General features: G+C 33.3%; 1 protein-coding gene across 4 annotated transcripts in view; it reads right to left on the bottom strand.

Annotated features, from left to right (window-relative positions):
- LOC126973630 (acyl-CoA Delta(11) desaturase-like) overlaps positions 1-18,245 on the bottom strand; it is a 56,044-nt gene that overhangs the window by 8,066 nt on the left and 29,733 nt on the right. The window contains exon 5 of one of the 4 annotated variants that reach the window (XM_050820966.1): positions 14,680-15,175. The exons of the other annotated variants lie outside the window; for them this stretch is intronic. Within the exon in view, the coding sequence (XP_050676923.1) occupies positions 14,695-15,175 (481 nt within the window). The 3' untranslated portion in view covers positions 14,680-14,694. Of the gene's footprint in view, positions 1-14,679; positions 15,176-18,245 lie in introns of those variants that run through there. 4 annotated transcript variants of the gene reach the window in all.

Below are 18,245 nucleotides of genomic sequence, written 5' to 3'. Positions count from 1 at the left end.
TATTTCATTTATATTTGGCAAAGGAAATTTATCATCACAAATTGTTTCATTTAATTTTCTATAATCTCCGACTAATCGCCATTTTTTCCGATCACCTTCTTTGCTCTTCTTTGGGACTAACAGAATAGGACTAGACCATTCATTGAAAGACTCTTCTATAATGTCATATCTTTTCATTTTCTCTATCTGTTTTGATATTTCAAATGTAGTAATCTATAAGGCTGAATGTAGACAGGTGTTGAATTGTCTTTTATTTTAATTGAGTGCTCAAAAACATTTGTAGTGGTTAATTCATCGACACTAACATAGAAAACATCAGAATATTTGGTACACAATTTTTCAACGCACAGTTTGTCTTCTTTATTTAAATAATTTAAATTTAACTCCGATAAGAGTGTTTTTACTCTACTGACATCAACATTATTTTTCCTAAACTGGCATGTACTGTAATTACTTAAGAGCTCTAACTCAGGGTTAAAATTTGGTATGGTAATCTCATTGTCACTAACATTCAAAATTTTTACAAGAATTCTATTATTTTTCACTTTGGCTACGACATTCGCCAAAAATACGACTTTTACCAACTCTTTCCCACATACATACACATCATCATTCAAAAATTCATCTACATAAAAATAATGCATTGATTCACATAGAGGGGTATACTAATTGTATTATACAACCGATCACATTGATTTAATAAACAAATGTTGCTTTTTTTCCCTAAATTAAATAATGTTAAAATATTTTTATTTAAATCGATATTTGCTTGAAACATTTGAAGAAAATCTGAACCTAAGATCCCATCAGGTATCAAAAATTATGTTCAAATATATTATTATGTCGAAGCGTCAAATTTATTTATTCCGGTAATTAAGGTGTCATATTTTTGTACTGAAAAATTTTATGGCACCGCTTCACTTCGGATAATTGAAGAAGTAGCGCCGGTGTCTATAAGCCAATAATATTTAATATTATTGACGTAACATGCAATATATTTTGCATTGTCTGCAAATTATAACACTAAATTATTAAGTAAAAAACTGGGTCTTAGAAGATTCTAAATTCTTATCAGCATCGCTATTCTTTCGATCGATTTTGAGAATCGCTACGCTTGTTAAAGTATCTCTGACCGCGATTTCCCCTAGTGGCTCTATTAAAATTATTGTAAGTGCGATAATTATTTCTCCCATATGAACGAGAATCATGACATCTAAAATTGCTTGTATGCCAAGTACTCGGAGTGCGATTATAATTGTTTGATTCTTAACCACGATTACCATAATGTTTGTGCAAATTTCTGTTAGAATCTTCTGTTAGAAACCGCGTCCATTTTTAAATGCATAGTTGTCATAGTTCCTGGAAGAAATTATCGTGCCTAGTCTTGAGCTGCGCAGGCCATCTGAAAAGCATTTGATAACAAATTTTTCATTTAATCCTTTCAATACTCTTAATGCCTCAGAATCACCCTCGGATTGAGTTATAGTTACTTCTGTGAACGTTTTCTAGTCTAGTCTAGTGACTGTAGGATTATAAACGATTTCTTAGGCAAAAGATGATGTCGCCTTATAATATGACTTATAATATCCTCAACACCATCCATAACACTACAAGCCAATTTAAGATCAAACTCCATCGTGCTAGATTTTATTTCAGACACAGTACATAAATTGTTCATTTCTTGGTAAACTTTGCAAATATCCTGAATAATATTTAAAGTTGTAGATACTTCTATAGTTATAGATGTCTTACCACTCTCTACGGACAAAAATATCTGTATACACTGTTTGTCAATTAATTTTGCTTCACTTAACTTTGCATTAATAGCATTACCTTTACATCTAGATTGACCTTTCTTAAATAAATATTTTGTAATATCTAATAATTGATTAAAACATTTTAACAAACTATCTAGCATTATACCAAAATTTTCACATTTCAAAGAAAAATGGTAAACAACCGATTCATATTACATTCTTTCGTAAGGCTACAATAAATTCCACGCGAGTCAGCTTTTCCGTCCGCCGGGTATCAAAAATAGTTAAGGTAAAACAGAACATAAATAAAATAAAACGAACTAAAATAAAATAAAACATTGATAAATGACGGCTAATAATAATACTCAAGATATTCGATCGGTCTTTCAAATTATATTATTGTCATAAACAAAAATAAATATGGTATTTGCAAACGTTATGCAAAATCAATAACTGCACGTACCTAATGTATTAATGCATTATTTATGATGAGATTGATTTGTTTTCTATTAGTAATATTTACCGGGTATATTTATCAGGATATTGGACGAGAATGAAGATTTTATTAATTCTGTGAGTTATTTCTAATTTTTATTAAGAGTCCTAAAGTGGAGTGGATCTTTGAGTGAATTTCAAAGTGAATAATGAATTTCTATTTTATTTCTCAAGATTTAGAACTTAATTTACAATTTGATTTTATAATTTTTAATGTCATTTTGAAAGTAAAAAGATCGTAATTTTTACTATTAATCATACAGCTAATATTATCATTTTATATTTACAAACTTTTCACACATTGTGCGCTCTAGAAACCTCAAAACGCTCCCCGACGCGATAACTCACGCGATAGAAGAGGAGATGTTATCTAAATAACTTATCACAGAAATCTTCTAAATATTGTACTATATGTAATAAAAATGGTCATCCAATATCTGAATGCTATAAAAATAAGAATAGTCATACAAAGTCTCATAAAGTTAATAATTATAAATCGCATCCTTCTTATTATAATCAAGATATAATAACATTTCAAACAATAATTCTTACAATGGTAATAATAAAATTGTAATAAAGTATGCTTTTATTGTACGATGTGCGGTCACTTGATCGGTGAGTGTCACACGCTCAAGCATAAGACCTATGTACCCTGCGCACTCCAACTTCAGTTTCGAAACCATCTGTGCTATGTGACCTTGGTTCTACTACGGATCTTCTCATTTCTGATTCGATTTCTTAGAGACACTCCGAGTACAACCCTCTCCTTTTTTACTTTTATTGCTTTGCAGAAGAACCAGTGTAGGAGATAGCAAACAGCTTTGGATCTGAGTAGGAACCGTCGACAACGATCTGCATGCTGCGCCCCGTGTAAGGAACCTGGATATCCACTTCTAACACTCTCGGGAAGCCCATATTATGATGGAAGTTTCGAAAAATGAATGATGGAAGTTTCCCGCTTGGGCGATTTGCCGCCTAAAGTGTAATTCGTCATTCAATATTATGATTCAGAAAATACTCGTTACCAAATAATAGATCTATTTGCTCAGCGAAATTGGAAACTTTCCCAGGCACCGAATTCTGCATTCGCACCGTAATAATTCCTGAATAATCCTAATGCACCTGGCATAGTGCTACATCTAAATCATGTATCAATTATACAGATGGATGTAATGATAATCAAAATCATTTAAACTAAAAAGGGCTTCGGTTCCGTGTCTATCGCAGCCTTGTTATATTAGAAATAACACGAAAAATTATGTGTCTAAAGTTTCTACTTTTCCCCGTGTTCCTAAATTTTATAGATGGTCAACGTCAAATAATGGCGAAAGTCATAATAAAAGGTTTATTTGTACTGACCGTTCTGATCTTAAAGGCCATTTGCCCTGTAGTCAATTCATAGTTGCTCAGAGTAAATAATAATCGGAACTTATTTTATAAGACTCAGTCTTCTAATGGGTTTAAACAAACTGATTCTTCTTATTTTCAAGGACATCTGCCCGGTGGTCAATTCACGGTTGCACAGAGTAGTGTACCACAGAGAAATAATAATAATCAGAATAACTTAAACAAGATTATACCTTCACAGGTTAATAAAAAAGGTAAACCTAATGAAAAGAAAAATAATAATAAAATTATTTCCAAACAATTAATAAATACAGATCAGTTTGTGGTTAGTAGAATTGATAAAATATCATTGCCGCATGTTTATTTTAAAGTTAATAATAGCGAGAAACCTTTCAGCTTTTTAATTGACACTGGTGCTTCAATTTCGATTATTAAATATTCGAGCTAAAAAATTCTAAAATTCTGCACTTAAAGTATCGAGATTGGAATATTTCCATTAGAAAATTTATTTTTTATAATTTAGGGATATTAATTTAATTATTAATTTTACTATACTTATGTGGACCAGTACGACTTGTATTTTCATTTATTTCATATAAGCTGTTTCCATACTGTATATCAGGTATAATATAAATTATAATATAAACTAGGTATAAAGCCGACAGCGCTGTGCTATTTTGAGGTCATTTTAAAAGAATATATAATTTGAGTCTTTAAACAAAGGTCCTCTGTGATTTGAGCTTAAATTTCTTTTTCGAAGCCACAAACATTTCAAAAAAATATAACTATATTTAGAATTTTCAATAATAATATTATAGGTATTATTTAATATCATAAATGCATGAAATTTTAGGTTTCACAGTAAGTGATGATTGCGGTAAACATGAAAATATGTGTAATCTTAGTATAGAATTTTAATAAAAAATCATTTGTGTTAAAAACACTTAGGCTATTGAGATAACTTCGAACGACACAAACTAAAAATATTAGGTTAACCATATGGTACGGAAACTATATACGAAACACAAACAAGTTCAGTATTTAGATCTCAAGACCTAGTATTGTCAGAGTAAAGCGCTGTTCAACGACTAGTTATATCTACAGTGCTTACCTTGCTGTAAAACCAATGCTCGCCACTGGTGTGGTGGAGATCTGATCGCAGCATTCAGGATATAAAATATACGACAGCGAAACAATTTTCCCGCTGTATTACAGCTTGATTTTAATTTAGGTTTGAAATAATTGTTTGTTACAATCCTATTTTCATGTAAAGTCCCTCTTGTCATCTTTGGACTACGACAGACAATGATAGAAAATTCCTATATATATTAATTCAATTAATGTATCGTAATATTTACAAAACTATTTGATTTTGACAGTCTAGTACCAGTATAGTATTTATGCAACAGTTGTTTAAGGGTCAAAAAACGTAAGTGATGTATGTGGGTTATAACAGTACAATAGTATGTGACAAAGTAGTCTAAGACAAAAACGAAAAATACTGCATAAATATTAAGAAAAACTTACAAGAAAAAATTTAATAGAAATAAAAGTAGAAATCGTATATCCATATTGATTAACTGAAACGGTGAGTAGCTTGTGTGGTGTAATTGAATGTGTTTGTTTGGATATAATGTTTAAATAACGGTGTGACGATTAGTAAATTATCCTGAATATACTGATGTTTAACTCCTGCAATTTAAACAGTTCAATATGAGTTTTTTGAACCTCAAACGTGATAAGTTGAAAATAACGACGGATTTAAATTTCTTCTTGCATATGTCAGGAATTCGAAATAGAGGTGAATATTTAGGATACTTAGTAGAAGCAAAGGGAATGTTAAATAAAGTAGTATGCCTGGTACGCAATGTTGGTATCTGGAATGATATTTTGTTTAAGATATCTGGACGGTCTAATTTATTATGTAACTAGCGGACCCGACAGACGTTGTTCTGTTAAAAAAAACTCTCGCCGATGGAATTTCGTAAAATTCTTAGCTGACCTCTACTCGACGAAAGGAATATTCCTACCAAATTTCAAGTCTCTACGCCTTATGGTTCCAGAGATATCGTGATGAGTGAGTATATATGTACGTGGAAATCTCATATGTATGTATATATATGTATATAGATTGACCATGGGAAATGGATTTTGTAGATTCAGACCACAAACTATCAAGAATTGGCCTTGAGATTGGTTAATGGTCATGGCGAATGCAAGAATAATCGGAAATTAAAGATTTGCGGGCTAACTCGACATGCAAAATGTTCATGAAGTAGTTGCTGCAGATCATGAAGAATTGCTATTATCATTGCTGCATTGATCAGTGCCCATGAAATATAATTGTTAAAATTTATGGTGTGCATCTTCGAGGGATTGCAATGATCCAATTCGATGGTGAATCTGTCCTTGTATCTACAAAATCAAAAGCAAAGTCCGTATTACTGATTTGTAAACACTTATTTTTAGAATTAGGATACATAATACATAGGAATAAGTATAGTAGGTATGTTATTCTTCTACTGTATTGTGTGTAAGAATATAAATAAATTAATACCCTGAATATCGGATTAAATCGTCGTTCTTAGACAATGTCTGCCCCAAATGAGGAGATTTGGAAACAAACATTGTATTTTTGAGTGTTTGTTAGAAAATGTCGTGATTCGGTAGTTTCCCACTAGGGCAGCACAATCCTGGCGTTTCTCCGGAAAATACTTGCAAATAACGTCCATCGACCCAATGTGAACGCTAGTATGCAAGCGGTAATCAGTACTGCAATCGTATCAAAACGCTGCTCGATTCAAATCAGTACTTCATAAATTTTTTCTTGTGCGTCGAAAATTATCTAGTTGTTGATCTCTGATTCAGAAACACAACGTCGAGCCCATACTAACGCGGTGCTTTTTACCTGCAATTTCTTGTTCTTCGTCAGTCCAATTCGCAATGTTTCGAATCCTAGTTGCATAACGTCTATGTCGGAAAAGATGGCACAATAAGCTAATAGAAACTCGAAACAAACACACCCACCCAATGACATTCTATACATCTTATGTATAGAATATTATATTACGCCATTGCACCCACCAGTCAACTTGCATAACATGACGTGCACTGTCAGTTGTATTTTATTCCTCATGTAGCGTGAAGCTAACAAAAAACTTCATTGAATTCTTTCTACGTGGGCGGCACTGAAAATTTTGGGAATCAAGGAAGTGACACAACATTACTATTTAAAAATGTATTTATTGCTTTTCGAAGTATTCTCCGCGAAATTTGACATATTTTTCCATACGATGGAACCAATAATTGAAGCAACCATTCCATTCGGAAGTTGGCGTCTCCAAAATGGCCGTTTTGTAGTCGTCCACAGCTTCTTCAGGTGATGAAAATCTCTGACGACGCAATTTATTCTTTATTTTAGGGAAAGTAACGACTAAACAAGTTTTTACACGACCTTGTGACAAGACCGAGATTTTTTTTTAAAATAAATAAATGGAACTATTCAATTTTTAAAACCAAGGAGTTTTCAATTAAAAAGATTTTAATATGACATTAACAGTGGAAATATTCCAATCCCGATACTATTAGTAGCCTATGTATTCTCGAGATGTCATTAAAATGTCAATCCATGCAAAATGTATGAGAAAATAAATGTTTTTATAATAATATTTTTTGTGATTTTTTCGATGTTTTAGCGAGACTAACGAACAGCAATTAATTTTTATATATATAGATAGATATATCATAAAGTGGTAACATATCAATTACATCTCTTCTATCTTCCAAGGTATTGATTTTATGATATTGAAATGCTTCTTTGCAGTCTAAAGGAATGAATTGAGATTTAAAATACATTTTTTTTTCATAAATTCTTAATACATTTGGAATATTCCCGGCTATCTGGAAGGAGGCCCTTATTGTACCTATCCATAAAAACGGCCCAGAAATAAAATTGAACAATATCGTCCTATTTCAATACTGAATGAATTTGGAAAATTATTTGAAAAATTAGTATTTAATAAAATTAGTCCAATTATTATGAAACAAATTCCCTCAGCACAACATGGATTTGTACTAAATCACTCAACAGTAACAAACTTGGCTCTTTTTTCAGATTTTATTTTAAACAGTATGGATGGATGGATAAGCATTTGACCACGTGGATCATATAATACTACTTCATAAACTACATGCCCTAGGAATTCGGGGAGATTTCTATAGATGATGATAAAATCGTACATTACCAAACGAATGCAAGCAGTAGTTACTGGTAGTTTCAAGAGTAGTTATACAGAAATTCTGTCTGGTGTACCACAAGGATCTATTTTAGGGCCTCTCTTGTATAACGCTTACCTATCCGATATTGATTTGTGGATAAAAAATTCAAAATATTTACTATTTGCCGATGACGAAAAAATTTTCATAAAAGTTGGTTGCCTTAATGACTGCGTTCGATTACAAGGAGACTTAAATAACTTGTCAGAGTATTATAAACTAAATAGAATATCGATAAATGCAGATAAATGCTTGCACGTATCTTTTACACTTAAGAAACAAATATATAAATATGAGTATAAAATAAATAATCACTCAATAAAATCAGCTACAACAAGTAAGAGATTTGGGAATATACTTAGATTATAAAATGACTTTAACTCATCATATGGACATAATTAAAGATAAGGCCCTTAAGAAGTTGGGCTTTGGTAAACGTACCTGCAAAACTTTTTATAATACCAAAGCATAAAAATTTTATATTTCGCACTTGTTATAAGTCTACTAGAATATGCATCCAATATCTGGTCTCCACACTATACAACTTAGATACAAAAAATTTAAACCGTACAAAAAAAAATCCTAAAATATTTATGTTACAAAACATTTCATCCTTACACGTCATACGATGAAGCATGTAGATATTTTAATATAGACCCACTAGAACTCCGCCGAAACCAACAAGATGTAATGTTTCTACATTCTTTATTGTCAGGCAATACAAACTGTTCTGAATTATTAAGTGCCCTATCGTTCAATGTGCCACAATATAGAACACGTCATACGAAAGTCCTGGTTGCACCACGTACCAAAACGAACTGTTATAAAAACTCGATTATTTACAGGATTCAAAATAATTACAATAATTACTATGATATTCTAGATATCCTTATGTTAGAAAAGCCGTGCCTTACTCATTTGTTTAAAATATATAAAAATTATTATCTACTAACCACACACTTACGCTTTCACACCCACCCACAAACATACCCACAGTAAATAAGAAACACAAGAGGCAGTTGTTCTGTAAAACTATTGTAAAGTAATATTGTCAATATGAGTAATCTATAATGGCCTTAAGAATTATGTTTTATATTATTGTTTATTAACGTTTACTGTAACGCTGATGATTACCAATAAATAAATAAATATCTTTTGTATTGTTTCAAGGATAATATATGTTGTCATTGAAACGTTGGACTTGCGATTTCAAGGACGCTTCGCACGTAAGTATAATATTGCACTTTTAGGCACAAATTATCATTAAAAGGTGTAATAAAAAGTGCGAAGAGGGTTTATACCCTAGATTTTTATAAACCTTCTGTGTTGTTATTTCGATATGGTTATTATGGGTTAGTTTGCTATCATGGATCACACCGAATTCCCTTATTTGAGTAGTTTTTGGGATAATTTCGTTACTTAAATTATAATAAAATTTTATGGTATTATGCTTTCGTGAAAATGCAATAATTTGACATTTAGTAATATTAACTGTTATTTTATTTATTTTTATTTAAGTCGTCTTGTAACATAAAGCAATCGTCTACTTGAAATCATTTTGTAGTCGGAATACACAGCAAGGAGTTTGAATTAGCAAAACAATCACTTATGTCATATAAATATATATTGTATAACAAAGGACCCAGGTGCGAACCCTGAGGTACACCAGAAGTCACCTCAACAAAATCTGATCTAAAACCACCAAGGACGACGTCCTGCGCTGGCTAGCTTTTCTTATATCCGATCCTGTCCATCTAAGAGGTTCTCTCTGATTCCAACTGCGTAAAGCTTTTTTAGTGGTATGCTGTGGTTGACTCAAAACCGTGATGGTTAATAGGGATGCATTGTAGGCAATTTCTATAAATATGATCATAAACAATTTTTTCTAACATTTTACTAAATATATTCAAAATGGAGATACCTCTATAGTTACCAATATTTGTTTTTGATTGTTTTTTATGTATTGGAAGTGTTAGTAGCGGAGGTAATAAGTTCGATTCACATTTCTTTATAAAAATAGCTGGTATACCGTCAGTACCGGCACCATTTCGGATATCCAATTTACTAAACAACCTCCTAAGTACTCATTCATCGATCTCAATTGTGTGAAGATTTTCAGAAATATTTGACTACTCGTTCAGGGTCTGATCATAGGTCACTAGCATGGAATACACTTTGAAAGTATTCATTATATGCATTGCAGATATGATGTCCACTAGTAAGTAAACAACTACCATAGTACACGTTGTGAGGAATACCAGAATCAGTGCGTTTATTTTTAATATATTTCCAGAATTCTTTAGTTTTGATATTACTCTGACAACTTATCGCGAAAACTTTCCTTTAAAAGTGAACAAGACGAACCACTGTCGAATAAAAAGGGACAAGCTCACCGGATGATGTTTCCAAAGTACCCCTAGAAGGGTGGTGCCCGCACTGATGGACCTCCTTGATACCAGTGTTATTTCCGTTCTTCTTGTCAGGGCAATTAGTTGACACATGCCCCTTTTGTCCACACGTAAAGCAGGTCACAGAAGTAATGTTCTCCGAAGCGCGTGATGAGCTCGGTGTGTCTTGAGATACAGGTCCGGAATGATCACGACGTTTTCTACATTCGTTGGTACTTGCTGAACCGCGAGAACTCGTGATAAAATCCATGCTGTTGAGCAATTTCTCGGCATCCGTTTTGATCCGTTCGCCCTCGACCTGGGCCGCGTGGCCCACTTCTGATGAAGAGCCAGGATGGCCTGCAGGCCCCTCACCAGGATTCATCTTCTTCCAATTATGTAGGTAGGTGAACACGGAACAATAAAATAATGTCTTTGGATCACAACCGGCGTATTTTAATTACTTTCAAAAAAATCACAACGTAATTAGGCAATTAGAGATGACTACTACAGCTAATCAACTAAATTAAATAGTAATAAGGCGCGATGGCGAAGATTCCGAGCGATTCGTCACAAGCTTCGTGCGCGGGCGCCATCTCGTTCAAAAGTGAAGTCAAGATGTCCGTCCGCACTGCCATCGACAATGACGCTTCGCTAGGTTGGCATTGACAGTTGTGTCAACCTGACGTTTGACGTAAACGCCGTCATATATTTCCGTTTTAAGTAAATATTTAATAAGGTAAGAATGTAAGCTTACATTCTTGATTACCTAATCAAGAATGTTACCACAACTATTTTTGTTGAAATATATTGTTTTAATCCCATGAGATTGTAACTATTTAGTAAGCCCAATGCCGATTCTAATAATTCTGAGTTACAATATTTTGTAATGCTGTAACTATTATAATTAGCATACCATGAAATGAAAGATAAGTTATAGTCTCCTATTATGAGTGATTATAAAAATATGATATTAGGGTTTTATTAAAGTTATTTAATAAATAATTCACATCCGAGTTAGGGGGTATGTATGCCGCGATAATATCTAAATCCTTGTCACTACGAGCGATTGCTTAAATATATACCCTTTGGAATAGTTAGCCATATATATTCTACTTGCTCGCAGGTTGAGTCCTGGGAAATAAACGCAGCAAGTAATTTCTTAAGAAATATCAAAACGCCCCCTCCCCTTCTCTTGTGTTTCCTGTCAAATCTGAATACATCATAACGATTTATATTTTTATAAAGTGAGTATAATTTCGTGCATAATCCGCGAGTATTATGATAATAAAATTTGAGATTATTTAAATCCATCACAAGGAAACCTAATTATGAAGTAAAATATTTAAAATATAAGGAAATGTCAAAAAGGACACGGTTACGCAATAGAATCTAAATACAATAACATAATTTTTAATATAAAAATTTGTTACAATAAAAAGTAATTGGTAACTTATTAAATGCATAACATGCCTAAAAACAATAACAGTGAAGAGGGTAGATATAAAATCTTCTACTAAAAATTATACGGCAGTGATGTGAGTACTGAATGTCAGAGGTTTTAAACAATTTACATTTTTGTTTCTTAAGACTAATAATAACGTGTAAGTGTGAATGAAAATAATTAGTTTGAATCCTATTGAGTGGTAATAGTGTGTGTGATGAATATGTGTATGGATACGTATTTTTGGTACAATGAACTCTACTAGTAAAAGATGTTAACTGAGCATTAAACTTGCGGAGTGTCTAAAAATCGTTCAATTCCTTTATTCCCTTCTTATATTGGGACGCGTGAATTGCAATTTCCATACAAATTTTATATCGGTGGTAAGCTATACGTCGTCCCATTGACAGACAGCGTGCACGGATAAGGTGAGTTACCGTCGATAAGTTTATTGGGACAGAAAAGTCAACATAGTTTCGATTTTTATCTCTAGTAAGAGATAGACTGAATATTGGGACCGGCCGTTAGAGAATCAACAACAGAGAGTTTTATATCAATATCTGCCAGCCTCGTGTTAATATCTTCAATTACATTTGTACTTATCTTTGAGGTTAGTTCGCATATTTCACTGCGTAATTTTTCGACATGTTCTGGGAGTGAGGTGTGAGGGGACAGCATATTCTCAGTTGCACCTGGTATGAAGCGTCCTCCGGAAATAGATTCTTGGAAATAGAGCTCGTTTGGATAGGACTCTTCCTATATTCAGGACAAATCAACGAGCCCTGTTTTCAAATCCCAGTATTCACCACCCAACTTCCAATAAGCTTACACAGTGGAAGTTATAGGTTAATCGGCAACCCGAACACGAGGTCCCATCCAGAACTATTGCATTGCAGCGCTTGCATAAATTTTTTAAGCCGAAGGCCAGCGCTCAAAAATGGAGTGATACGGAACTGGTTATTATTCACGCCACTTTGTACTGTAGTAGGCAGCGGTATGCGTATAAATAGAAGTCACCACAACACAGAACACTATGACACTTAATAAGATTTCTATACTATTATAATATCGAAAGAAATGTCAGCACTACACACAAAACTATAACGTTAAAACTTAAGTTGTAACGTTACAAAATAAGAACCTATATAATAAATAATACAAAAATTTTGTTTGACGAACACGTCTTTGTCACATCGAGTTCGGATCATTTAACATGACATTTGACTTACCGATTTGATAATAATAATTTTTTATCAAATCGGTAAGTCAAATGTCAAATTTAATTTTAAATGGCGTTGTCTTCTGTTGTGTTGATAGGAGTGTAGGTGATCTTCTTAAAATTTTAACAGGTTAGTCAAAGTCAAAATGTGTGACTGAACTTAAGCCATTGTTATTCAATGTTGTGAGTTCAATAAACGTATTCATTTCATTTCAAATAAAGTCTTTCCAATTAGTCTCAAACGAAGCGCTTATGAATCGTCACTATGAATCGTCACTATGAATATTTCTTTTAAGTTACTTAATCTACTATAATTAAGTTCGGAAAAGGATGAGGTCGTAAGAAGAACATATAAGAAACTCAGCGGCCACTCTTTTCAATCAATATTTTACAATCGCTGTAATCTATTACAAACAAATTTGTTTTGTATACAAAACTAATTAGTTTGTAAGGTTGTTGCATCCAAGATATGAATCGTGTTCAAAGTTACAAGTATTTTGAATATCTTATATTAGAAAAAAGTAATGAAGAACAAATTTCATAAATATAAATTATCATATCATATTGCATGCTGTTATTGATTTCAATAAAAATATTACGTATATGCAGCTAATTTTGCTTTCCATGACTTTGGAGAGCAGTTCCTTCTTTACCGATCAAATGGACTTTCTTGAATGGAGTTACTACCGCCATCTAAGTACAATGACAAAACCGGCCCGCTGGACTTCTTAACGTCCAATGAACAGAGCCCGCTTTACAGTTTTCTGTCTGTACTGTAACTTCAACTATAGATCATGTTTCCTATGGACTAGAAAGTCCCATTTGTCCTGTCCGGGTTTTTTGATTCTACCATAATATGTATTAAAGTACGTGACAATGGTTAAGGTTATGTTTTTCTGATCAATATGTTTCGTATATAAGAAGATAAATTAGTGTGGTTTAGCGAGGTTTCAGGTTTATCAACGATATTGTTAGTGTGTGTGATACAGTCTCTTTTTACAGTCCTTATTTCTTACTTCTTTAGCGTTCAAATCCGACGAGAAGACACAATAAAATTTTAATATGATTGAAACTAAGCAGCTGAAATTTATTAATTTTAGAAAAATTATTTTGATGTTTTGTTTTATTTAGCAACGACTCCAAAATGTTATTGTCGCTAAGTGATGGATGCAGCGGAAGTGTACCCACAAATAAAACTAGTTACTTACGTATACACTAACTGTCGTTTTACATGTCCTAATTGCCGGGTCACAGGTCTACGGGAAGAATTAAAATATTATAAATATTTAGAATTTATTTATAATAGTCTGCTTATCATCTTCTTCGGTACTTTTGGATCCGTATTATTGACAACGATCACTACTTTACTTTTTATGACTTATTTTGTATGCATTGTTTTATATTTATAAATATCAACTAGGTAAGTCGAATGTCAATATTAATGTTATTGAAATTCTTCTGTTGAGTAGGTTAAGGTTAGATGATAACGTTCAAATTTAATACATTGTTGACTTTAATGAAAAGGTATTAGGTGTCACAGAAGTTGATGCATGTCTTATTTTGATATTAGAAGAGTTGCGAACATAAAAATCGATCGTAGCGACTTGTTCGTTTTCGGGATTAGGTAGGTTCGCAGCATTTCCTTCCCTTTTACTTTTAATAACACATTCTGTCTCTCATTCGTTCCTTTCTCATTTATTAAGTCGCTATCATCGATATCGATTTACGTGTCTACCAGGGGCATTAAAAACAAAGAAAATACTAATGCGTTTATTCTAATATCGTTTGCATAGTGATATCCTTCGGCACAGTTTCTTTCAACCCCCAACGGTTACTTCCATCTCCAGTTCTTTTCGCGCGATTCCTGATAGTATCTTCATCCACGGTTTTCAGATCATAAGCCCATCCGATCCACTTGAAGAAATCAATGAACAATGTTGTCATATTCAGCCAATTATTCCCAAGCTCTGCAGCCCGATAGTCCCAGGGGAAAGTATGATGGTAGTTGTGGAAACCCTCCCCAAAACAGGCGACTGATACCGATAGATTGTGGGCTGGCTTAATGCTGCGATCGTAGGGTTTGTTGCCCCAAATGTGAGCGGCGCTGTTTATCAGGAAGGTCATGTGTTGGTTTATGGTGCAGCGGAGGACTGCCAGATGCCAAGCAACGTACAGGCTCTCTCCCCAAAAGTAGACCGGTATTATTGTTGGAGGTAGCAAGCTAACGATGATGATGAATGGTTCTGCGTAGCTGAAATCGACATATTTTTTACGTTAAATAATAGTAATAAGCCTTTTATTTCATGCAAAAAAAGTAAAATACATACATAGTTTACAGAAGAAAAAATAATTAAATGAAAGTTTATGATGTTATTTACAAGCATTTGTGTAGGTCTGGATTATAATAATATAAGTTTGCTTGCATGAACCCCTCTTCAAGTGAGGGTGAAGGCCTCCTCTAAAGAATACCATGTGTCTCTATCTTGAGCTATGTGCGACCAGCAGGTACCACCTATTTTTATCAACTCGTCTGCCCATCTCGTGTGGGGTCTGCCTTTGCGACGTTTGCCGATTAGACCCTTCCACGTTGTTACCCTGTTGGTCCATCTCTCGTCCTTTAGCCTCGCTACGTGTCCAGCCCACTTCCATTTAAGTTTTTTAGCGTAAGTTAGAGCATCCGTCGATTTGGTGATTTCTCTTATTTTTGTGTCACGAATTTTTTGCATCTTTTTAATGTTGTCTTGTATTCCCCGTTGGCAGGTAGTGATTTTCTTTTTAATTTGGATTTGAATTTCCAAGTTTGACATGCGTAGGTTAGACAAGGTAGGAGGCATGACATCATTACTTTTGTTTTGATATTTGTTGGCATGTTACTTTTGAATATCTCTTTTAAGGACCAGTACTTGTTTCAAGTATTTTGTACTCTTCGTTCTACTTCCAGTTTGTTTTGTTCTCTGTTGAAGCCAATTTGTTTTCCAAGGTATATGTATTTCTCTGTATATTTCAGAATTTCATTGTCCACTGATATTCTTCTCTGTGTACTATTTGTCATGACCATTGTTTTTGAAAGATTCATTTCTAGTCCTACCTGCTTACTAGCTGTGTTTAGTGAATCGATCATGTTTTGTAACTGTGTGCTAGGTTCTGACAGCAAAACTAAGTCATCTGCGAAGCGTAGGTGGGATAAATACTTGCCATTGATGTTTAATCCTGTCTTTTTCCAGTTCAATCTTTTTATTATTGACTCTAGGATTGATATAAATAATTTTGGAGACAGCGGGTCGCCTTTTTTCACGCCTCTTCCGATGGAGAACGTAGGACCAGTGGATTCCAGTTTTAATTTTGCTGTGCTAACTTTGTAAATATTTCTGATTATATCTATATACTCTTGTTCAACTTTTTGAGCTCGCGGGCGGTCCATATACTTGAATGTGACACGGTATCAAAAGCTTTTTTATAGTCAATATATGCGATGTAGAGCGTTCTTTGCTTCTCTTCGTATTTTTCTATTATTTGTTCTAGAGTATGTATATGATCGATTATTGAAAAGCTCTTGCGAAAGCCTGCTTGTTCTTTTGGTTGGTTTGCTTATATTGTGACACTTATTCTTTTGTTGATTATGGAGGAAAATAATTTGTACATACATAAGAGTAAGCTGATAGGTCTGTAGTTTGTGATGTCTTTTGAGTCACCTTTTTTATAAATTAAAATTATTTCCGACTCTACCCGTTGCGATGGTATTTCAGCGGTTTTTAATATAAGGTTAAATAAGTGTGTTAATGGGGGACATGTCAGTAACGGCCAAGCAGCCTTTATAGCTTCATTTGTAATGCCGTCTGGTCCTGAGCTTTTATCTAGCTTTAGCCTTTTTATTTCTTGTGTAACTTCATTTTCCGTTATTGGTGTTATGTTTCCGCTTTTGTTTGTAGAGTTAATGTCATTTGCGTTGCTTTGGCTGGTACACTCGTTTCCTTGTGCTTTATATAGTGTTTTATAGAAATGTGTTGCTACATCTATGATTTCTTTTCGGTTATTTACGGTTTTGTCCTTACAGTTTAAGCTATCTATCCAATATTTATTTGTTCTTAGTTCTTTAGTTTCTGCTCTTTCTAGATGTTTTTCGATAGTCTTTGATCGGTAGCTTTTGTAATCGTGTTTAATGTATTTACTTATTAATTTGTATAGAGCTGATACTTCATTTTTAGTGGCTCGAGTTTTTTTCTTAGCATGTTGTAACTCTTGTCTTCTCTTGATAAGTTCCAGTGTACGTTCTTTTAGAACTTTATGGTTACCTTTTGAATGTGACACGGTATCAAAAGCTTTTTTATAGTCAATATATGCGATGTAGAGCGTTCTTTGCTTCTCTTCGTATTTTTCTATTATTTGTTCTAGAGTATGTATATGATCGATTATTGAAAAGCTCTTGCGAAAGCCTGCTTGGTCTTTTGGTTGGTTTGCTTATATTGTGACACTTATTCTTTTGTTGATTATGGAGGAAAATAATTTGTACATACATAAGAGTAAGCTGATAGGTCTGTAGTTTGTGATGTCTTTTGAGTCACCTTTTTTATAAATTAAAATTATTTCCGACTCTACCCGTTGCGATGGTATTTCAGCGGTTTTTAATATAAGGTTAAATAAGTATGTTAATGGGGGACATGTCAGTAACGGCCAAGCAGCCTTTATAGCTTCATTTGTAATGCCGTCTGTTCCTGAGCTTTTATCTAGCTTTAGCCTTTTTATTTCTTGTGTAACTTTATTTTCCGTTATTGGTGTTATGTTTCCGCTTTTGTTTGTAGAGTTAATGTCATTTGCGTTGCTTTGGCTGGTACACTCGTTTCCTTGTGCTTTATATAGTGTTTTATAGAAATGTGTTGCTACATCTATGATTTCTTTTCGGTTATTTACGGTTTTGTCCTTACAGTTTAAGCTATCTATCCAATATTTATTTGTTCTTAGTTCTTTAGTTTCTGCTCTTTCTAGATGTTTTTCGATAGTCTTTGATCGGTAGCTTTTGTAATCGTGTTTAATGTATTTACTTATTAATTTGTATAGAGCTGATACTTCATTTTTAGTGGCTCGAGTTTTTTTCTTAGCATGTTGTAACTCTTGTCTTCTCTTGATAAGTTCCAGTGTACGTTCTTTTAGAACTTTATGGTTACCTTTTGATATTTCGTTGGAGGTTCGAGCGTCCTGTAAGCTCTGTGTTATAGCATTGGTTAATGTGTTATAGAAAGCCTGTACTGATGGTTTTTCTTCGCATTTATGTAAATATTGTAACTGAGATGAAATGTTTTGTTTATAAGATAGTATTTCTTGTT

Source organism: Leptidea sinapis, chromosome 29 (genome assembly GCF_905404315.1).
Source record: "Leptidea sinapis chromosome 29, ilLepSina1.1, whole genome shotgun sequence".
NCBI lineage: Eukaryota > Metazoa > Arthropoda > Insecta > Lepidoptera > Pieridae > Leptidea > Leptidea sinapis.
Note: the sequence above shows the minus strand (reverse complement) of the source record. Positions and strands in the feature narration are given on the sequence as shown.